This window comes from Elgaria multicarinata, chromosome 3 (assembly GCF_023053635.1).
Source record: "Elgaria multicarinata webbii isolate HBS135686 ecotype San Diego chromosome 3, rElgMul1.1.pri, whole genome shotgun sequence".
NCBI lineage: Eukaryota > Metazoa > Chordata > Lepidosauria > Squamata > Anguidae > Elgaria > Elgaria multicarinata.
Window position 1 is genome coordinate 171,425,382 of NC_086173.1, and position 23,890 is coordinate 171,449,271.

At 45.0% G+C, this 23,890-nt stretch overlaps 1 protein-coding gene across 1 annotated transcript in view; it reads left to right on the top strand.

Moving 5' to 3' along the window:
* The window catches only part of LOC134395783 (zinc finger and SCAN domain-containing protein 16-like), a 101,252-nt gene extending 94,730 nt beyond the window's left edge, over nt 1–6,522 (top strand). Inside the window, exons 4-5 of the mRNA XM_063121945.1 lie at nt 446–516; nt 6,490–6,522. Coding sequence (XP_062978015.1) covers nt 446–516; nt 6,490–6,522 — 104 coding nt within the window. The remainder of the gene's footprint in view (nt 1–445; nt 517–6,489) is intronic.
* Nucleotides 6,523–23,890: the final 17,368 nt, after the last annotated feature.

Consider the following 23,890-nt stretch of genomic DNA (forward strand, 5'->3'; position numbering starts at 1 on the left):
AAGGCAAATGCAGTTTTTGGAAGCAGTATTTTAAAATTCATTTAAATCTCTGATGTGGCTATTACATGTGACTTCCAAGTCATATGTAAAAGGCATGTCTGAGATTTAAAAGCCCCCCAGCACTTAACGCCCCCTCCCAAACTACTTACCTTGTCCGTCGTGGCTGGGCGGTGGCTTCACTAGAGCCTGTGGCTCAACCCGGAAGCAGGGCTGCAGGTGCAGAAGCAATCACCTATGGCCTTGCTTCTGGGCTGACCAGTGGGCTCGATTCAAGCCCGCACTCGGCCGACAAGGAGCAGGTAAGAACCACCCACCCCGGCCTGTCCCCTTACCTGGCTCCGTTGCCACTGCACAGAGTGCGGCAGCGGCGGATCCAGGCACCCCCCCCCTTACATGCTCCGTCGTTGTCGGGCCTGGGCTTGAACTGAGCTCCCTGGTCAACCAGGAAGCAAGGCCGCAGGTGCTGCCTTCCTCAGGGAGCTCGATTCAAGCCTGCACCCGGCTGATACGGAACAGGTAAGAACCACCCATCCCGACCTGTCCCCTTACCTGGCTCTGCTGCCGGATCCAGGCAACTGCCCCCCACTTCACTTACCTTCTCCATCGGTGGCAGGCCAGGGCTTCAACTAAACACTGTGGCCCAACCCGGAAGCAAGGCCGGGGGCTCAATTTAAACCCGGGCCTGCCGCCGCCGGATCAGGTAAGTCGCACGCCCCCGGTCCCCGCTGCCACACCTGGGCCCGCCAACACACGAACTGCAGCAGCGGTGGTGGCTCCAGGCAAGCCCTACAGACACTTCACTTACATGTTCATTCGGCAGCAGGCCCGGGCTTCAACTGAGCACCCTGGCCCGACCCGGAAGCAAGGCCACAATTGCAGCCTTGCTTCCGGGTGGAGCCGGGGGCTCAATTTAAACCCGGGACTGCCGCCAATGGAGCAGGTAAGTCGCCCCCCGGTCCCCGCCGTCATGCCTGGGTCCGCTGCCACCACCACACAAATGGTGGCGGTGGCGGGGGCTCCAGGCAAGCCCACCCACCCCACTTCACCTACCTTTCCTGGCGGCAGCGGGCCCGGGCTTCAACTGAGCGCCCGGGTCCGCCGCCGCCGGAGAAGGTTGGGCCCCCCCATCCCTTTTGGGCTGCACTCTCCCTGCTTCTCCCCCTCCCTCCGGGGAATCTGAGGCACATGCGTAGCGTTATCAGATTCCCCATAGGGAAACATGGAGATTTTTTTTAAAAAAGAATTAAAAATTGATGGAATGGTCTTTTGAAAAAAGAAAGGCCATTCCAACAATGGGGAGGATAGGGCAACGCAATCCTACAACTGGATTGCATCGATAGGCTCCCAATTCAGAGCCTTAAGTGTGCAAAAAAAGTGGTCGCCAGCCCGGAAGGATTGCTGTGCTAGTTTGGAAGAGAGATGCTTCCCCACTTTTTTCATTTAAAGTGACATCTTTCCCTCAATATTTCACCAATCTTCTTGAAACGCGCAGAGTATGTAAAACCAGCATTTCTTTCTGGTAGTACTCCGTTTCAGAAAGATTGGTGAAATATTTTTCATTTTAGGATGCTAGAATGACCCACCCTCCAATAACTCCTTTTAACATGGTGGAATGCTTATTTTACTGAGCATCCTTAACACAGGGAACCCTGCTGTGTTCCCTGTAATAAATACTACTACTACAATGCCAAACAATGCAGCACATGAAGATAATTAATCACAATAAATAAAATTAAGTCAGAAATATAAAATCAAATTACACTAAATAAAACCAAAGTGCAGCTGACTGAAAGGCAAGGACTGTGCTATGTTGTCTCTGTGGGCAAGTATGGATTTGCTATGAGCAAATGCTTTCATTGGCTTTAATATGTCCTGCTTTTATGTGAACCGCCCAGAGAGCTTCAGCTATAGAAATGTAATAAATAAATAAATAAATAAATAAATAAATAAATAAATGGATTAAGAGAGCCCTGCTGTTCACATACTAAGAGCGGGTGGAAATCATTGTTTGCTTCCGTCCCTGTTTGGGCTTCAAGTGCTGGGAACAGAGAGGGCTTAGAACTGAGCCATGGGATGCATTGGGAGAGAAACTCTTGTTCATCAGCAGACCTCTTATTTCCAGGAGGGCCGAAGGTTTTCCTGCCTTGAGTCTGAGATAGAGGCCGTCCCGCTCTCAAAGCAGGGGTCAAGGTGTGGAACAAGAGGCCATCATGAGAAGAAGTTGCCGTGTGTGTTTTAGTCCTCACGGCTAGCGGCTCCAGAATCTTCCTGTACCCTGATAGGTCCTCACCTAACATTAGGGTGACCCTATGGAAAGGAGGACAGGGCTCCTGTATCTTTAACAGTTGCATTGAAAGGGGAATTCCAGCAGGTGTCATTTGTATATATGGAGAACCTGGTGAAATTCCCTCTTCATCGCAACAGTTAAAGCTGCAGGAGCTATACTAGAGTGACCAGATTTAAAAGTGGGCAGGGCTCCTGCAGCTTTAACTGTGGTGATGAAGAGGAAATTTCACCAGGTTCTCCATATTATACAAATGACACCTGCAGAAATTCCCTTTTCTATGCAACTGTTAAAGATACAGGAGCCCTGTCCTCCTTTTCATAGGGTCACTCTACTTAACCTCTCTCTTTTTAGAGCATCTATTCGTGTTTAGAGTTCTGAAGGGCACCAGGTTGGGGAACGCTGTTCTGCAGCAAGGGCAGGCAGAAGGACGGAGGGCTCTCATGCCGGAGGCTGCTTTACGCACTCAAAGGGGAAACTGCTGTGGATCCCGCGGAGCCCCCAGGAGCAGATGGGGCGGCGATGCTGCAGGGGGGATAAAAGACCCCCACTGTAGAAAAGCCCCCTTCCCAGGTCCGCGTCTCTGCCAGGAGCCTCTGCGGCTCTCTAGTGCTGCGTCCATGCAAGGGTTAAAGAGGCGGAGAGCGGGCTGGGTCCAAGTGTGGGGCAGGAAGGGAGGGAGCAGGAAGGGAACCAAGGCTGGATGAGGCCCCTCCCTTCCTGCCCAACACTTCCTCTCCCCCCCCATTGCAAAGGAGCCTGGGATTCTCCCCCTGCTCCTACGAGCCTCGTCTGTCCGCTGCCTGCAGCCTCTTTTCCCCTGCAAAGGAGCCGGTGAGTGCAGATTGCAAGGGGGAGGGGGCAGAGGAAAAAGAGCCCCCCAGGGTAGGGGGTTCAGGTTTGGGGCACGGGCTGGGTGGGAAGAGAGAGGGAGCCCCGAGCCCCCCCAGGAGACTGACCCACTTGGGCCCCCTCCAGGATACCCCCCCCCCCGCCTTGCACTTCCTTCCCTCCCCATAACTAGGGGATCGCGGAAGGGAAGGCTGGAGAAAGGGGGGGGGGGTGTCTGGGAGGGACCCAAGAGGAAAGGTCCAAGGTGGGGAGGAGGAATGTCCCCTGATTTCAACCTAGTGAATAAGCAAAATTCATAAGTCACTTTGGTCACGAGGCCTTCGAAATAAAACCTGGGGCGCTTTTGTTGATTAAGAAGGGAGCCTGCTGTTGGTTTTAGGACGTCCCTCTTTGATGTATTAAGTGAGCCCGATGTTCACATGCTGAGAGTGGGGAGAAATCGCTGTTACCCACCCTGTGCTAATATAATTGCTTTGGGCCTGTTCTGTAGAAATCAAAGTATCTATCCCTCCGCAGTAACTGGAAAATGTATTAAGGATGCAACCATGACACCAACTCTTCTGAAGAGTGTTGAAACACTAGTTTCACAAGATTCTGTGCCAACTAGAATGGTTAGAGTGTGTCGTGGCTTGCTTTAGAAGCTGCTAACTGTGAAATGAACAGATGGGCACAAGTTTTTTAGTAATCATTGACGTGTTATTTTTCTGTCCTTGAAAAGATTGCACTCTGCACATGCGTAAAATCCTTGCTAATAAATGTCTGAGCAGTTTACCTGTTACTGTTTTATGATTGGTGTATTCTATGGAGAGGTTCCGCCTTGTTTCGAAGGGGACTGACCCTATAAGTAGGTTAAGCCTTTCCTGAAAATAGCGGGCAGTTCCTTGGGTCCTCTGAGGGCTTCCGCCTTGCAATGCTAAGCGCTGCTTGTAATAAGCTTTCTCAAAAGAGAGAACCGTGTCTTAGAGTCTTTGACCACCACTCAGCGATCCCACTTAGAGGAGACGTGCCTTTCCAGGGTTCCTCGACACCCCCTCGAAATATCAGCTCTAAAGCTTGGGCCTGTGGCCTACCTTGCCAGGCTGGTGTTTACAAGTATCAAATTATTGGGGAAGGCACATGGGCCTTTTTGCTGGGGGGGGGGGGAGTTTGTTCCGCCATCCTTCAACAGAATGATCAGTCAAGCAGCCATCTGGCTCCATTACCAGGTTTGGCCAAGGCTGTTCTTCAGGGTTGTTAATCTGTGCAGCTGAAGGTGGGAACCTTCTCACAGAGAACCCTGGTGTGCCTCCTTCACACTCTCCGTTTTAATTCGTACAGCGCAGTCCCTGCCTCAAAGGAGAAATTGGCAGGGAGCAGTGCAGAGCCCTGGGAAGGAAGCGTGCAGCAGGACCAGCCTGGGAGCAGCACCTGCTCAGACACGGAGCGCCAGGGCTTCAGGGGATTCTGCTACCAGGAGGCCATGGGGCCCCGAGGGATTTGCAGCCGTCTCCACTACCTTTCCTGCCAGTGGCTGAAGCCAGAAAAGCACACGAAAGCTCAGATGCTGGATCTGGTGGTCCTAGAGCAGTTCCTGGCTGTCCTTCCGCCGGAGGTGGAGAGCTGGGTCAGAGAGTGTGGAGCGGAGACCACTTCCCAGGCGGTGGCCCTGGCAGAAGGCTTCCTCCTGAGCCAGGCAGAGGAACAAGAGCAGGTGAGAGCATTTCATCCTGATGACTAACAGGGACTGTGTTCTTAATACTTCCCTCAACTTCTTTTTGCACGTCCTCTAAAGAAGGGATGCCCCATTTTCCAGTGACACCTGCAAGTATAGTTGTTCTTCATGTGTAGAGTGGGCCCTCGTTACATTAACAGTACGTCGTTAAAATATGCAATTCCCTACCATAGGATGCACGGATGGCCATGAATTTGGACTGTTTAAACTGGAGGTTAGACAAATTCCTGGAGGCGAAGGCTATGAATGGCTATATCCTACCTCCAGTATCCTAAGCAGTATGTCTATGTACACCCGTTGCTGGGGAACATGGGCTGGAGGGTGCTGTGACACTCATGTCCTGCTTGTGAGTTCGTAGTCAACAGCTGATGGACCACTGTGGGGAGAGAAAACTGGAATAGATGGACCCTTGTTCTGATCCAGAATGGCTGTTCTTATGATCTCAGGAGAACTGAATGGGTTTATGAGGTTATGGGGAAGGAGGGGATCCTTCTTCAATCAATGGCCGAGTCTTCTCCCAACAGGACAGGAAGAGCATTCGTAGACACCAAACTGTTGTTTTTACAGCGGAAGATGCTGGATATCAGGTTATGTCTGGGAGGTTCTGCCTTTCCTTCTGGCTGGTTTTTGGAGGGTGTTCAAGCATTTTGCTTATGCCAGGGTTGATATCTTAGCCCCCTGACAAAGACACACAGGTTTGTGTCTTGGATGGTAGATCAACTTTAGAATGAGACCTGAAAGATAAAGCGATTGGGAAATGATGCCCTTGGCCTTGACCTGACCCGTTTCTTTCCTTCTCTAATCCCTCTTCCCTGCCTGGGAACCTCCCTCCTGCTCCAGGTCCAGGGGATGTTGGCCAGAGCACCCACAGATTTCCCTGAGGCAGAGAAGGCTCCACCGGGCATCACACAGAGGCCGCTGGACGGGTGGATCTTGCAGGAGGGTGACAGAGGACCCTCCGCACTGGGTAAGGATTTGTGGGATGTATTTCCCTATGGTCTCCCTCCCTCAATTACACCTGAGATGCATGAGCTGCTTTAACATTCTCCTGGAGTTTGATTTTCCTGGGGGAGATACTCAAAAAGGAAATGTTGTTTAGTATTGTGGTTTGAGTGTGTAAGACCCACTGTGGCCTGCTTGCCAGAGTGAGACTTGCAAACTCAACAACTAAGGTCCTCCTCCAGGCACCTACTCAGAGGGAAGATCAGAGGACGACAACAAGGGAGAGGCCTTCTCTGTGGTGGCCCCCCAACTGTGGAACAATCTCCCCAATGTGGTTCACCTGCCGCTGACATTGTTATCTTTTCAGTGCCAAGTCAAGCAATATGTAATTAGCAATATGTAATTAGCAATATGTAATTAGCAATGTGTAATTAGCCTAGGTCTGTTTTTTTAGGGTCATAGTTTTAAAACGTGTTATAGTAGCTTTATATGTATGTGTATATTGTATGTTTTTGCAGTTTTTAATATTTGGACATTGTTTTTAAGTGCTTTTATCTTTTGTTAACTGCCCAGAGAGCTTCAGCTATGGGATGGTAAACAAATGCAATAAATAAACAAACACTGATTCCAATAAAACAATGAAAATGGGAAAAGTTAAGAACGTTAACTTACCTTCTCACCTTCTTTGCTTTCCTCACAGGGAACAGAAAAAACTGCAGAGAAACTGAACTGATCCTGGAGGGACCTTCTGGGCCTCGTTCGCTTCGTGGTGGAGTGGAAGCGGTTTCTGCACAGCCTGGGCAGGTAGGGGAGTCCTGGGGGCCTCTGTCTCCTGCACATCTCCTTGGTCCTGGAAGAACCTGCCCCTTTAGCCTTTGCTCTTCTCCAAGATGGCTGCTAGGAAGGCCTTGAATGTCACTCACAATGTTTTGGCATTCAGAAAGAGGACCTCACCATCCTTGTCTTCATGGATTGCAATGTTATGTGTAAGGAGAACCTCAGTTCGTCTTCTGCTTTCAGGGTCCGGTGACTTTTGAGGAGGTGGCCGTGCATTTCTCAGAGGAGGAGTGGGCTCTGCTGGATCCAGGCCAGAGGACTCTGCACAAAGAAGTCATGGAGGAGAATCGTGAGATCCTGGCCTCTCTGGGTAAGGAATGGGATTCCTCTGGGCAAGGCTCCCTCTCTGCCTTCTTGACAGGTCCTGGAAGGTGGAATTTCAGCTCTTCTTTCTTTGTGTCAGTGCATAATACAAATGTCATTGAGGACAACAGTGCCTGGGCCTTGTTCCTGGGATACTCTAATCCAGAGAAAGCTCACTAGGTGATGTACATAAAGCCATAAGGTGTAGATAAAGCACTTACATATCCTGTCCAACCATTACCTGTGGGTCTTCTTACTGCCACTATGGAATTTGGATATTGATTTAACTCTGAAAATAGCAGGATGTCCCTCGAGTTGGGGCTTCTCATCTCTAAGAAGTGGCCAAGACTTATGCAATTGGCATCTGATCTGCAATTTCTTTATTAATATGAATTCAGAGCAAGGTTCAAAAGCAGTGAATACGGGCCAGTACCAGAATGATTCTTCTTGGTCCAAACAGCCTCCTTCCAACTTCATTCACCCCAGCTGCCTTCCCTTGTGCAGAACTTACAGGATCCGGCCATCCATCCTTTCACATTTTTACAGCTGTTTTGAACCTCTGCATAACGTTGATATTATCTTAATGGTCTCCATGGAGAAGAGGAGAGTAAGGCATATTCAGAAGACAACTCTGGACAGCTTACTTTTCATTTTGAGTATTTTATGTTGTTCATTTATTCTCTGAGCTACTATATATGAGTTATTCCATGTTAATGAAAGCATTGTACAGCAGTCTAATTCTCAGTTCTATTGATCATCAGGATATTTAATATGTTTGTAAATATATGCCTCACTAACGATATTTTTTTTATATCCTCTGTATCAAATCAGCAACTGTTGGCTTTGTTCCAAGATTTCAAGATGATTTCTGTTTTTATAATTGCAGGTCATCCCAGGGGGAGCGAGAAAAATGGCCTACACCAGAGAAGGAAAACAGAAACTGAAGAGAAGAGGGAAAACAAATCCATTTCTTTTAAAGGATCAGACGCCTGTGAAATTCCAATACTAGAAGCAATACTAGAAGCAACAAGTAAAAAGAACACTCACAAGAGGAAAAATGAGAGGAAAAACTCTCGGTACATAAAGACTCAAAAGATTCATCTTAGCAAACATCAAAAATCTCGATACTTAGAGTGTGAAAAACAATTAAGTTTCAAAACACAACTTAAGTTGCATCAAAGAATTCACACTGGGGAGAAGCCCTATAAATGCTGTGAGTGCGGGAAAAGTTTTACTCACAGTCAAAGCCTTATGTATCATCAAAGAATTCACAGTGGGGAGAAGCCCTATAAATGCCTAGAGTGCGGAAAGGGCTTTGCTCACAGCACTAACCTTAAGCAGCATCAAAGAACTCACACTAGGGAGAAGCCCTATAAATGTTTAGAGTGCGGAGAGAGCTTTGTTCAAAGCTCAGCCCTTAAGCAGCATCAAAGAATTCACAGCGGGGAGAAGCCCTATAAATGCCTAGAGTGCGGAGAGAGCTTTACTCAGAGCACAAGCCTTATGTATCATCAAAGAATTCACAGTGGGGAGAAGCCCTATAAATGCCTAGAGTGCGGAAAGGGCTTTGCTCAAAGCACTAACCTTAAGCAGCATCAAAGAACTCACACTGGGGAGAAGCCCTATAAATGCTTAGAGTGCAGAGAAAGCTTTACTCAAAGCTCAGCCCTTAAGCGGCATCAAAGAATTCACACTGGGGAGAAGCCCTATAAATGCCTGGAGTGTAGGAAGAGCTTTACTCGCAGGTCAAGCCTTAAGCTGCATCAACGTAGTCACACTGGGGAGAAGCCTTATAAATGCTTCGAGTGCATGAAGAGCTTTGCTCACAGCTCAACCCTTAAGCTGCATCAACGAATTCACACTGGGGAGAAGCCCTATAAATGTTTAGAGTGCGAAGAGAGCTTTGCTCAGAGCTCAAGCCTTAAGTATCATCAACGAATTCACACTGGGGAGAAGCCCTATACATGCTGTGAGTGCGGGAAAAGCTTTACTCACAGTCAAAGCCTTAAGCAGCATCAAAGAATTCACACTGGGGAGAAGCCCTATAAATGCTTTGAGTGCGGAGAGAGCTTTGCTCGGAACACAGGCCTTAAGTATCATCAAAGAATTCACAGTGGGGAGAAGCCCTATAAATGCTTAGAGTGCGGAAAGAGGTTTGCTCAGGGTTCACTACTTAAGCGGCATCAGAGTTCACACTGGGGAGAAGCCCTATAAATGCTTCGAGTGCGGAGAGGGCTTTGCTTACAGCACAACCCTTAAGCAACATCAAGGAATTCACTGGGGAGAAGCCATATAAATGCTTAGAATGAGGAAAGAGCTTTCTTCTGAGCTCAAACTTTAAGCTGCATCAAAGAATTCACACTGGGGAGAAGCCCTATGAATGCTTAGAATGCGGGAAGATATTATAAGGTCTTCAAAGACTGTTTAGTTCCAAAATTAATGGAACTTTATAATAGGATATTATCAGGAGAGAAGATACCTGAATCATGGGAACATTCAGTGATAATTCTGATCCCAAAACCAGATAAAGATTTGACTAATCCCGATTCTTATAGACCTATTTCTTTAATAAATCAGGATGCTAAAATTTTTACATCTATTATGGCCAAACGGCTAAATAAATTTTTGGCAGAATATATAGGAGCAGATCAATGTGGGTTTGTGGTAGGAAGGCATATGCATAATTTAGTGGGTAGAGTTTTAAATGTAATAAATGTAATTAAAAAAGCAAATATTAAGGCAGGTATTATGGTATTAGATATTTTTAAAGCTTTTGATTGTGTGAGCTGGCAGGCACTAAAGAGTATTATAGATAAATTGGGATTTGGAAATAAATTTAAAAATGTAATAGAACAGCTATATTCCCAAAATACGGCGGTAGTGGTGGTAAATGACGGACTTACTGAAAAGTTACGACTAGCCAGAGGAACAAGACAAGGATGTCCGCTCTCGCCGGTCCTGTTTGTAATGGTTATGGAAGTTTTGGCGAAGGCACTAAGGGAGGATGAAGAGTTAGAAGGAATTGGAGAGGTAAGGGAAATAAAGTTAAACATGTTTGCGGATGACACTTTATTGACCATTAAGAATCCATTAAGAAAGTTAGAAAGAATTAAATATCAGTTGAGGGAATTTGAGGAAATTACAGGGTTAAAAATAAATTGGTCTAAATCAGAGATGATGTTGTTTAACTATACCAAGAAGGAAGAAAAGGATTGGGAATTTAAGGGAATGGAATTGAAAGTTAAGAATGAGATTAAATATTTGGGAATTAAAATTACAAAAAATTTAGAGAATCTTGAAAAGGAAAATTTAACGAGGTTAAAGAAAGAGGTATTAGAGAAATTGGAGAAATATAAAAGATTAAATTTATCTTGGTTCGGAAGAATAGCCTTAATAAAAATGAAGATATTAGCTAAAATTAATTTTGTATTTAGAATGTTACCTATAAAAATATCAGAAACCGAGATAAAAAGTTGGCAAAATATTATTAATAAATATTGTAATGGAGAAAAGAGAGCAAGAGTGAATAAAAATAATTGGTACCTAAGCCAAAAAAAGGGGGGAATGGGTCTCCCAAACATAAAATTATACTACGTAGCAAATAGATTAAGACATATTGTAGAAGCAATTATGGGAGTAGGAGATTTATATTGGATGGAAGAAAAAACCATAAATAAGGTAGAGATGAATTTGGAGAATGTTTTTTTTAAAGACGGAGGAAGAAAGTGGGTTGGAAGTATAGATAATCCACTCCTGAGGACTCAATGGGAAATTTGGAGTAAATTTAAAGGGAAGCTGCTTCCGAGCAACTCTCCCTTAGCACCGATAATAATGTTAAAGAATTTCCCAGAGGATCTAAAGGGTAGATTATGTAAAATATTAAAAGAGAAAAATAAAATAAGATTAAAGGATTGGGTAAGAGATATTAAAACAAGAGAGGATATGGAAAATTTGTTAAAGGAGAAGAAGCTATCTTGGCTAGAATATGGTCAATTAGAGCAATGGAATAAAAAGTGGATTAAAGATAATAGAATGTGCAGAAAGATGACGAGGTTTGAAGAATTAGTAGTAAGTAAGGAGGAAGGGAAAGGAGGGAGTATAGTTTCAAAAGGATTAATGAGTGAAATATATAAAATATTGTTAGAGAAGGAGTTTAGAGAGAATACAGAGAAAATGGTTTGGGAATCAGATTTGAAGATACAAATAGGGCGACAGAGCTGGGAGGGACTATGGAAACAAAGAGTGTTGAGAAGTTTATCAGTAAGAATAAAGGAGAATTATTTTAAAATCCTATGGAGGTGGTACCTAACCCCGGTTAGATTGAATAAGATAAGTGATCAACATTCAGCAAATTGTTGGAGAGGTTGTGGGGAAAAAGGAACGTATTTACATATGTGGTGGCAATGCAAATATGTACAAAGATTATGGAAGATGGTGTTCTCAGAAATTGAAGAAATAGTGGGAATGAAAATAGAACAAACACCAAAAATAGCATTGCTGTCACTATTTGAAGATATAAAGTGTGGAAAAGGAACTATAGAGCTGATATCGAATTTGTTGGTTGCAGCACGACTGATGGTAGCTAGGAACTGGAAGGTCCAAGGGGAATATACTATTGAGGAATGGTACAAAGAAGTATGGGACATAGCCATTAATGATAAACTGACATGTAATATTAAGTGGAGAAAAGGCGTAACTAAAATAAATGAGTTCGAAGGAATTTGGAAACAGTTCCTAGTGTTTGTGTTTACTAAGGGAAGTGGGAAACCACCAGCAGAAGAAACGATTAGATTTTGGACTCAAGAATGATCCCGAGGTGGGGGGTGCACTTTTATGTTAAGAACGAAGATGTTGTAGTATGATAAGGTATATGTAATAGTTTTTGATATTGTACTCAACAATCATTCAATATGTATGCAGCAGATATTTGATGTTTTTCTTTTTCTTATTGTGTTTTGTTTCAGTTATATTTTGGTAATGTTTATCTATGTTTATATAGTGTTGAAAATGAATAAAAATTTAATAATAAAAAAAAGAATGCGGGAAGACCTTTGCTCACAGCAGCAGCCTTAAGCTGCATCAAGGAATTCACACTGGGGAGAAGCCCTATAAATGCTTTGAGTGTGGGAAGAGCTTTGCTCACAGCAAAAACCTTACGCAGCATCAACGAATTCACACTGGGGAGAAGCCCTATAAATGCTTAGTGTAGCATTTATAGCATCATACAATAGTAGAGTTGGAAGGGGCCTATAAGGCCATCAAGTCCAACCCCCTGCTCAATGCAGGAATCCACCCTAAACCATACCTCACAAATGGTTGTCCAGCTGCCTCTTGAAGGCCTCTAGTTTGGGACAGCCCACAACCTTCCAAGGTACCAAGGTAACTGGTCTCATTGTCGTACTGCTCTAACAGGAAGTTTTTCCTGATGTCCAGCTGGAATCTGGCTTCCTGTAACTTGAGCCCATTATTCTGTGTCCTGCATCCTGGAATGATTGTGAAGAGATCCTGGCCCTCCTCTGTGTGACAACCTTTCAAGTCATTGAGGAGTGCTGTCATTTTGTTGTTGTTTATTCGTTTAGTTGCTTCCGACTCTTCGTGACTTCATGGACCAGCCAATGCCAGAGCTTTCTGTTGGCTATCGCCACCCCTAGCTCCCCCAAGGTTAAGTCTGTCTCCAGAATATCATCCATCCATCTTGCCCTTGGTCGGCCCCTCTTCCTTTTGCCTTCCACTTTCCCTAGCATCAGCCTCTTCTCCAGAATATCCTGTCTTCTCATTATGTGGCCAAAGTACTTCAGTTTTGCCTTTAATACCATTCTCTCAAGTGAGCAGTCTGGCTTTATTTCCTGGAGTTTGGACTGGTTTGATCATATCTCCCCTCAATCTTCTTCTCCAGGCTAAACATGCCCAGTTCTTTCAGTCTCTCCTCCTAGGGATTTGTTTCCAGTCCCCTGATCATCCTCTGAACATGCTCCAGCTTTTCTGCATCCTTCTTGAAGTGTGGTGCACAGAACTGGGTGAAATACTCAAGATGTGGCACAGACAGGGCTGCATAGAAGGGAACCAGTACCTCATGCGATTTGGAAGCTATACTTTTAAAGCAGCCCAAAATAGCATTTGCTTTTTTTGCAACCACATCACGCTGTTGACTCATATTCAGTTTGTGATCTAGAACAATTCCAAGGTTCTTCTTCTTTGTAGTATTGCTGAGTCACATATCCCCCGTCTTGTAAATGTGCATTTGGTTTCCTTTACCTAGGTGTAGAACTTGGCATTTATCCCTATTCAATTTCATTCTATTGTTTTCAGCCCAGCACTCCAGCCTATCAAGATCACTTTGAAGTTTGTTTCTGTCTTCCAGGGTATTAGCTATCCCACCCAATTTGGTGTCATCTGCAAACTTGATGAGCATTCCCTGCACCTCATTCAACTTTTAATAAAAATGTTGAATAGCACTGGGCCCAGGACTGAGCCCTGCATTACCCCACTCCTTACCTCTCCCCAGATTGAGAAGGTACCGTTGATAAGCATTCTTTGAGGCTGATTCTGTAGCCAACAATATATCCACCTAATAGTTGTTACATCAAGCCCACTTTTGTAGGGGAAATTGTTGTCCCTCTCTGGCACACATTCAGTATTGGCATACCATGCTGAGATGTGCTGGAACACAAGGACAACAATGATAAAGATAAGCCTTGCTGAGGAACATCTTGGCACTTGGCTCACCATGCCTTGGAATGTGCTGATGCAAGAGCCACAGAATACAATACAGTATTGAAGGCACTATGCTATGATCACGTATTTCCTTAACCCTTATATGGTATATTCATGCTTTACACACACTAACAAACACCTCCTGTGCATGAGGTAATCATGCATTAACATGCTGTACTTAACAACCAATCATAGCTTGTAAACAAGAAATGTAACCACTTAGTTCTTAATAAAAACCAGGACGGGGCCGCCTGTTTGGGATGCCTCATCTTCATGCAGTTGGACTCCTTGCCAGTTATTTACCACACACTTTTAGCTCTTTTGTTAATCAGAATATCATGGGGCACTTTGTCAAACGCTTTGCTGAAGTCAAGATATATTACGTCCACAGCATTCCCACAGTCCACAAGGGAGGTTACCCAATTAAACAATGAGATCAGATTAGTCTGACAGGACTTGTTCCTGAAAAATCCCTGTTGGCTTCTAGTAATCATTGCATTGTTTTCAAGGTGCTTCCAGACTGACTTCTTTGGAATCAGCTCCAGAATTTTCCAAGGGATGGATGTCAGACTGAACGGTCTGTCTTTTCCTAGATTCCTCCTTTTTGCCCTGTTTGAAGAAGGGACAACGTTGGCCATCCTCCAGACATATGGCACCTCACCCGTCTTCCATGATTTCGCAAAGATAATGGACAGTGGTTCTGAGAGTTCTTCCGCTAGCTCCTTCATTACTCTAGGATGCAGTTCATCAGGCCCTGGAGATTTGAACTCATTCAAGAAAATTAGGTGTTCTTTGACCGTTTGTTTATCAATCTCGGACTACAATCCTGCCCCCTCAACTTCTGCTTCACTTTTTCCAGGGGAGTGTGTGTGTCATAGACCCTCTTTTGGGAGAAGACTGAGCCAAAGTAGGAATTTTTTTAAAAAATATTTTTATTATTGAAACAACAAACACAAATCAAAATCACTTAATACAAGATATTATAATACCTTACTATCAAATATTCAATGTTAACCTATTAAACATAATATAATAAACATAACAGTGCTCCCCCCACCTCGGGATCTCATTCTTGTTTCCAAAAACTCATAGTTTCATCTGTTGGTGGATCCCCCCTTCCTTTAGAAAATACAAACTCCAGGAACTTTTTCCATATACTCTCAAAATCATTCGTTTTTACTATGCCTCTTTTCATTTTTATATTACATGTCAATTTATCGTTTATAGCAATGTCCCACACTTCTTTATACCATTCTTCAATACAATAATCTCCTGTAATTTTCCAATTCCTAGTTACTATCAACCTCGCAGCTGTCAGCAGGTTCGTTATCAATTCTTTCATTTCTTTATTACATTTAAGATCATCATGCAGTGAGAGTAATGCAATAATGGACAGTGGTTCTGAGAGTTCTTCCGCTAGCTCCTTCATTACTCTAGGATGCAGTTCATCAGGCCCTGGAGATTTGAACCCATTCAAGGAAATTAGGTGGTCTTTGACCATTTGTTTATCAATCTCTGACTGCAATCCTGCCCCCTCAACTTCTGCTTCACTTTTTCCAGGGGAGTGTGTGTGTCATAGACCCTCTTTTGGGAGAAGACTGAGCCAAAGTAGGAATTGAGCACTTCAGCCTTTTCTTTGTCATCTGTTATCAATTACCCATCCTCGTTAAGCAGTTGAACCACCATTTCTTTCCTGTGTGTTTTACTATTCACGTATCCGAAGAAAGCCTTTTTATTGCTTTTAGCATCCCTCGCTAATCTCAGCTCATTCTCAGGTTTAGCCTTCCTGGCGAGTCCAGGGGACTTCACGACATATCTGGGTTTCAATTCCACACAGCAGGAAGTCTCCAACAACAATTACTCTTCTCTTCTTTGTCAACCGACCTTCTGAGTCTTGTTCACTGCTGCATTGTGTCCCCTGTAATTCTTTCTCTGCAGACTGTCCTCCGGTGGCATCCTCCTGTAGCTGAAAGTGGTTGTTTAATTCTAATTGTTACACCAGTATAGAATGCCTATAAGTTCTTCTGCTCCTAACTGTCACCCTTTTCCAGGGAGTTTCCTCTTCATGTCGAGTTCAGGCAGGAACACAAACATTGTGCACACTTTGCAGGTCACCAGTGCTAGAGACTCCTTTCTGTCCATATTGTCTACCGATTATAGGAGAATTGCCTGTGCTTTGTCCTATCTTCTCTGAAGGTGCACAACAAGAAGACCTGAGGAAAACACGTGGAAAGGCAAGTGTTCTTCAACAAATTAAAGTGCTTCAACGACAACTATCAACAGTATGGGATATGGGGTGTGTGTGAATTTTAGTGAACCAAAGAAATCACCAAATATCACTATCAAATAATGATTATAAGTTATTCACAGCAACCTTGGCGGAAAGACTGAAGAAAGTCCTACAAGAATCCATTCATGAGGATCAAGGTGGCTTCTTACCCAAAAGACAGATGGGAGACAATGTAAGAACGGTTTTAAATGTTGTGGAATATCTGGCGAAATACCCTGTTTGCAGAGAAAGCATTTTACAACCTTAGTTTTCAAATTGAAAAGAAGGTAAAATATTTGGGAATTGTTTTGACAAACATGAATTGTATGTTATTTCATAATAATTATGTTAAGGTTTGGAATGAAGTTTAAAAAAGGTTTGCAAGATGGGAAAAGGTTCAACTGTCACTTTTGGGGAGAATTGCAACAATTAAAATGAATGTTTTGCCTAGAATGTTATTTTTGTTTCATACAATATCTATTGTAACATTGGATTTACCATTTGAGCAGTGGCAGAGAGAGAGAGATGTACATTTATACAGCAATCAAACCAAGAGTTAAAATTAAAATATTGCAGGATGTAAAAGAAAGAGGAGGGCTGGGCCTACCAGACCACAAAGTGAATTTTTCAGATTGCTGTTTAATGTGGATGAAAGATTGGGTGTTGCTGAAAAATAGGAGACTGTTGGAACTGGAAGGACACGAATTGAGATTTGGATGGCATGGCTATTTGTGGTACGATAAAGCCAAGGTTAAGGTAGAATTTAATAATCATAACCTAAGACGTGCTGTTTTAAGAATATGGAACAAATATTAACCAAGGTTCTGTCAGGAAATACCACTTTGGGTATCGGCCCAGGGGGATTTGAAATGACGTTATGCCCAAATGCTGAACATGTTATCTCAAAGATATATAAACCGTTATTAAAGTACAAGACGGAGGATGAGCAGGTGAAAGACTGTATGATGAAATGGGCTCAAAACTTTGGATACAACGTTTCAATGGAACAGTGGGAGAATATGGAGGGGAAGGTTTGAAATTTAATTATGTTCAACGCTTAAAGACAATTTGTATAAGATTATGTGCAGATGGTGTATGTGTCCTGTAAAGTTGGCTAAAATGTATAAGACTGCCTCGGGAAACTGTTGGAAATTAGGAAGAGGAGGAGGAGGAACCTTTTATCATTTTAAAAGTCTTGTAAAAAAGTCAAAGCATTCTGGATACAAATACACTCTTGAATTCATAAAAATACTAAAGACAAACATACAAATGAAACGGGACCCTTCCTCCTGGGACTAATGGATAAACAGCTGAAAGAGAAGAGGGGAACTTTATTTCTATATATGACAATGGCAGCGAGACCGTTGTATGCACAAAAATGGTAGGATGAAACACCAACAATGAATGAATGGATGTTGAAGATGTTGGAGTTGGCGGAGATGGCAAAACTCACATCGATAATGAGAGAAAAGTCCACATCCACGTTTATATCTGAATGGAAACCTCTGATAGAGTTTTTGCAAGAAACAGAGAGAAACGATGTATTTGTCTGTGCAGATATAGTTAAGATAGAAGAAAGAAATGAATTTGTTTACTGTGTTAAATGTAATCGAGGAACGAGAAAGGATAGTTCGCATTTCTGTTATGAAGAAAGCCGAAAGTACACCTTAATCTTAGATGATTTATTTATTTATTTTTTGGTACTTTTGTCTGTACTCTTTGTAATGTTCTTGTGGTATGGATGTCTGTGATGTTTGAAATAATTAAAAAATTATGCTAGGAAGATACGTCGTCTGAGCCTTTGGGCAAAAATAAATAGAGGGCAATAGTTTTTAAATGACTAATATATATAACGTGCCTGAGAGAACACAACTACGCAAACCACTAGTGAAGAGAGATGATTAACAAGAAACCCATTTATGGTTTGGGTAGTTGTGTGCTTTCCGGCACCTTATATATATTAGTCTGTGCCTTTGGGGACAGTACTGTACGGCTGCCACGGGGAAGAATTTATTAAATAGCGCCCGCCTTGCCTTGCCTCACTGGTCACCGCCACTAACGCCACCTCGTCCCATGCTGCTGCTGCCACTACTGCTGCCGCAACAACCTCTCCCACATGGATTGTCCATCCGGGTGCAAATATTCCTCAGCCAGGCTAATGGCGAATGAGATCTGTGCACTTCCCCGAAGCCCAGAAAATGTGCAGCCTGCTCCCCTATGCCCTCCACGCTTTCCCCAGAGGTTTTATAATTAATTGAAAATTCCCCCCCCCCCCGGAGTCCCCCAGAGGGTATGAAAACCCAGAGATTCTGGGGGGAAAGTGCCAGGTGGTAGCCATAGCTGCACTCATGGGACAATCTCATGGCTATGGGGACTCACAGCGTCAGGCAAAGTTTATTTTTCCTAGATCAGCAGGCAAGTGCTTAAGCCAGGACTCACAAGCCTTAACGCCACATCCTCGCTAAGGAGGCAGAAAGTACCAGTGAAATTCTCATTCTCCCAAAGCAGATAAACCATGAGGACAGGATGGAGAATAGGATATGCAGAGGTGACTGTGGGGTTGTGGAAAACTGATGACGAACAACTTAGAGCCACCTACTTCTTTTTCTTTTTCTTTTTGTTTAGAGCAGCCCTTTCCCAACCTGGTGCCCTCCAAAGGTGTTGGACTACAACTCCCATCATTGCAAGTCAGTATGTCCCATGGTCAGGAATGCTTGGACAGCAGGATGGGGAACGTGGGGTGGTGGCTCCAGGCAAGCCCCCACCCCACCCCACTTTCCTGCTCCATCGCCACTGGGCCCAGGCTTGAACTGAGCACCCTTGTCCACCCGGAACCAAGGCCACAGGGTGGACCCAGGGGCTCTATTCCAGCCTGGGCCAGGCGACGACGGAGCAGGTAAGAACCCCCCTCCCACCTGACCCTTACCTGGATCCGCCGCTGAATGAGCTGCGGCAACTCCAGGCAACCCCCCTCCTGACTGGCCCCTTATCTGGATCCACCCAGAAGCAAGGCTGAAGGTGCAGGCTTGCTTCCAGGTGGACCAGGGCACTCAGTTAAAGCCTGGGCCCAGTGATGACGGAGCAGGTAGGTGGGGGGGGGGCTTGCCTGGAGCTGCCGCTGCAGTTTGTACAGCGGTGGAGGTGGGTTCAGGAAAGGGCCCAGGTGGGAGGGGGAGTTCTTACCTGCTCCGTTGTCGCCTGGCCCAGGCTTGAATTGAGCTTCCGGGTGGACCAGGGCGCTTAGTTCAAGCCCAGGCCCAGTGACGATGGAGCAGGTAAGTGGGGGCGGCTTTCCTGGCAGTGGGGCCAGGCAGGAGGGAGGGTTCTTAGCTGCTCCATCGTCACAGTCCAACACCTTTGGAGGGCACCAGGTTGGGGAATGGCTGTTCTAAACAAAAAAAGAAGTAGGTGGCTCTAAGTTTTCGTCATCAGTTTTCCACAACCCCACAGTCACCTCTGCATATCCTAATCTCCATCCTGTCCTCATGGTTTATCTGCTTTGGGAGAATGAGAATTTCACTGGTACTTTCTGCCTCCTTAGGGAGGATGTGGCGTTAAAGGCCTGTGAGCCTTAACTCCCAATTTCCCCGCTTTTTGGTGCTTGGTGGAAAAGTGTACATCCTTAACGTTGTTATGTAAACTGTAGGTTTTTTATTATTGAATTTCATGGCTTTTTGTAAAAGATGACCAGATACCTTTTAAATCTAAGACGTACCTATTACATATGACTTGGAAGTCACATGTAATAGCCACATCAGAGATTTAAATGAATTTTAAAATACTGCTTCCAAAAACTGCATTTGCCTTGTATGCTGCAACCTTACACTGTTCGCTCACATTGAGAAATCCATTCAAAAGGTTACTTTTTTTCCACCTGGCTGTCCCAAAGCACATATCCCATATGACTTGGATGTACTTTGTAATAGGCAGGTGGAAAGAAGCTAACTGCTGTGTTCCCTGTAATAAATACTACTACTGCAATGCCAAACAATGCAGCACAAGAAGATAATTAATCACAATAAATAAAATTAAAAGTCAGAAATATAAAATCAAATTACACTAAATAAAACCAAAGTGCAGCTGACTGAAAGGCAAGGACTGTGCTATGTTTTCTCTGTGGGCAAGTATGGATTTGCTATGGGCAAATGCTTTCATTGGCTTTAATATGTCCTGCTTTTATGTGAACCGCCCAGAGAGCTTCGGCTATAGAAATGTAATAAATAAAATAAATAAATAAATAAATAAATAAATGGATGAAGCGAGCCCTGCTGTTCACATACTAAGAGCAGGTGGAAATCATTGTTTGCTTCCGTCCCTGTTTGGGTTCAAGTGCTGGGAACAGAGAGGGCTTAGAATGGAGCCATGGGATGCATTGGGAGAGAAACTCTGGTTCATCATCAGACCTCTTATTTCCTGGAGGGCCGAAGGTTTTCCTGCCTCAAAGCAGGGGTCAAGGTGTGGAACAAGAGGCCATCATGAGAAGAAGTTGCCATGTGTGTTGTACTCCTCACGGCTAGCTGCTCCGTGGGTCCAGAATCTTCCTGTACCCTGATAGGTCCTCACCTAACATTAGGGTGACCCTATGGAAAGGAGAACAGGGCTCCTGTATCTTTAACAGTTGCATTGAAAGGGGAATTCCAGCAGGTGTCATTTGTATATATGGAGAACCTGGTGAAATTCCCTCTTGATCGCAACAGTTAAAGCTGCAGGCGCTATACTATAGTGACCAGATTTAAAAGAGGGCAGGGCTCCTGCAGCTTTAACTGTGGTGATGAGGGAATTTCACCAGGTTCTCCATATTATACAAATGACACCTGCAAAAATTCCCTTTTCTATGAAACCGCTAAAGCAGTTTCATAGAAAAGCCCTGTCCTCCTTTTCTCAGGGTCACCCTACTTGACCTCTCTCTTTTTAGAGCATCTATTCGTGTTTAGAGTTCTGAAGGGCACCAGGTTGGGGAACGCTGTTCTGCAGCAAGGGCAGGCAGAAGGAGGGAGGGCTCCCATGCCGGAGGCTGCGTTACGCACTCAAAGGGGAAACAGCTGTGGATCCCGCGGAGCCCCCAGGAGCAGATGGGGTGGCGATGCTGCTGGGGGGATAAAAGACCCCCATGGAAAAGCCCCCTTCCCAGGTCCGCGTCTCTCCCAGGAGCCTCTATGGCTCTCTCGTGCTGCCTCCATGCAAGGGTTAAAGAGGCGGAGAGGGGGCTGGGTCCTAGAGCCAAGGCTGGATGAGGCCCCTCCCTTCCTGCCCCACACTTCCTTCCCTTCCCCCCCCCCGTTGCAAAGGATCCTGGGATTCTCCCCCTGCTCCTACGAGTCTCGTCTGTCCGCCGCCTGCAGCCTCTTTTCCCCTGCAAAGGAGCCGGTGAGTGCCGATTGCAAGGGGGTCCCAGGGGGGAGGAGGGAGGGGGCAGAGGAAGGAGCCCCCCAGGGTAGGGGGGGCAGGTTTGGAGCAGGGGGTGGGTGGGAAGAGAGAGGGAGCCCCGAGCCCCCCCCCCAGGGGACTGACCCACTTACGGCCCCTCCAGGAGACCCCCAGTATTGCACCTCGTTCCCTCCCCATAACTAGGGAGTCCTGGGAGGGACCCAAGAAGAAAGGTCCCAGGTGGGGAGGAGGAATGTCCCACCTGTGGGCAAAAGGCTGCCCTGGTGTCCTGTTTGCATTGCATTTTTGGTTTTGTTTCCTCTCCTTGATTTAAACCTAGTGATTAAGCAAAATTTATAAGTCTCTTTGGTCAAAAGGCCTTCGAAATAAAACCTGGGGCGCTTTTGTTTATTAAGAAGGGAGCCTGCTGTTGGTTTTAGTACGTCCCTCTTTGATGTATTAAGTGAGCCCGATGTTCACATCCTGAGAGTGGGGAGAAATCGCTGTTACTCTGGTGCAATTTTGGGGTTCAAGTGCTGGTTGCTGAGAAGGCATAGAAAGGGAGCGATGGGACGGATTGGGAGAGAAACTCTGGTTCATCAGCAGACCTCTTATTTCCTGGAGGTCCAAAGGTTTTCCTTTCTGGAGCCTGAGATGGACTCAGACCTGCTCTCAATGCAGGATCGTGAACAAGAGGCCTCCATGAGAAGATGTTTCAATGTGTGTTTTACTCCTCACGGCTAGAGGCTCCCTGAGTCCAGAATTTTCCTTATATCCTGATACGGTCAAACGTAACTTCAGCTGCCTAAAACCATGCAATTGTAGACTATACTGTTATGTGGTTGTAAGCTTTTATCATTGCATCTGTCTTCTTTAGACTGGTGGAAGTTTAACTAGAACTAAAAAGCTTTAAATAGGGTGAACCTATGAAAAGGAGGACAGGTCTCCTGTATCTTTAACAGTTGCATAGAAAAGGGAATTTCAGCAGGTGTCATTTGTATATATGGAGAACCTGGTGAAATTCCCTCTTCATCACAACAGTTAAAGCTGCAGGAACTATACTAGAGTGACCAGATTTAAAAGAGGGCAGGGCACCATTAATTTCTTAAGGCTTCCTTAGTGGCATATTTAATTTGTTTAACAAGCTGGAAAAGTATTCAGTGTTTTCTTGCTTAACTTTTAAAATAAACTTTCACACATTATTAACTTTTAATGGCATTAATTCAACTCTGGTTATACACTCTCTCTCCCCCCGCACCAAAAAAAATTGGGGCAGAGTCAGAACTTCATTTTTTAACCACAAATCTGGTTCCTGTGGGCCGGGGGTCGCGGAGCCCCCTTTGAGACATGTGCTGGCTCTTACGAACAAGGAGGGGGGGTCTGTTCTTCTCAGCTGCACCCTGTCCAGGATTTCAAGCAAATAGGTATGTGGGCTTCCCCTGAGCCCACCCTGTGCGAATATAATTGCTTTGGGCGTGTTCTCTAGAAATCAAAGTATCTACCCGTCCGCAGTAACTGGAAAATGTATTAAGGATGCAACCATGACACCAACTCTTGTGAAGAGTGTTGAAACACAAGTTTCACAAGATTCTGTGCCAACTAGAATGGTTAGAGGGTGTCGTGGCTTGCTTTAGAAGCTGCTAACTGTGAAATGAACAGATGGGCACAAGTTTTTTAGTAATCATTGACGTGTTATTTTTCTGTCCTTGAAAAGATTGCACTCTGCACATGCGTAAAGTCCTTGCTTATAAATGGCTGAACAGTTTACCTGTTACTGTTTTATGATTGGTGTATTCCATGGAGAGGTTCTGCCTTGTTTCTAAGGGGACTGACCCTATAAGTAGGTTAAGCCTTTCCTGAAAATAGCGGGCAGTTCCTTGGGTCCTCTGAGGGCTTCCGCCATGCAGTGCTAAGCGCTGCTTGTAATAAGCTTTCTCAAAAATGCTCTGACATTTCCTGATGCTCTGACATCAGGAAAAACTTCCTGACTGTTAGAGCAGTGCGACAATGGAATCAGCTACCTAGGGAGGTTGTGGGCTCTCCCACACTAGAGGCATTCAAGAGGCAGCTGGACAACCATCTGTCAGGGATGCTTTAGGGTGGATTCCTGCATTGAGCAGGGGGTTGGACTCGATGGCCTTGTAGGCCCCTTCCAATACTGCTATTCTATGATTCTATGATTCAAAAGGGAGAACCGTGTCTTAGAGTCTTTGACCACCACTCAGCAATCCCACTTAGAGGAGACGCACCTTTCCAGGGTTCCTCGATACCCCCTTGAAATATCAGCATTGAAGTTTTGGCCTGTGGCCTACCTTGCCAGGCTGGGTTTAAAAGTATCAAATTATTGGGGAAGGCACATGGGCCTTGTTGCTGGGGTGGGGGGCGGGTTGTTCCACCATCCTTCAGCAGAATGATCAGTCAAGCAGCCATCTGGCTTCGTTACCAGGGTTGGCCAAGGCTGTTCTTCAGGGTTGTTAATCTGTGCAGCTGAAGGTGGGAACCTTCTCACGGAGAACCCTGGTGTGCCTCCTTCACACTCTCCATTTTAATTCGTACAGCGCAGTCCCTGCCTCAAAGGAGAAATTGGCAGCCAAGGAAGGAGACTGTTTCG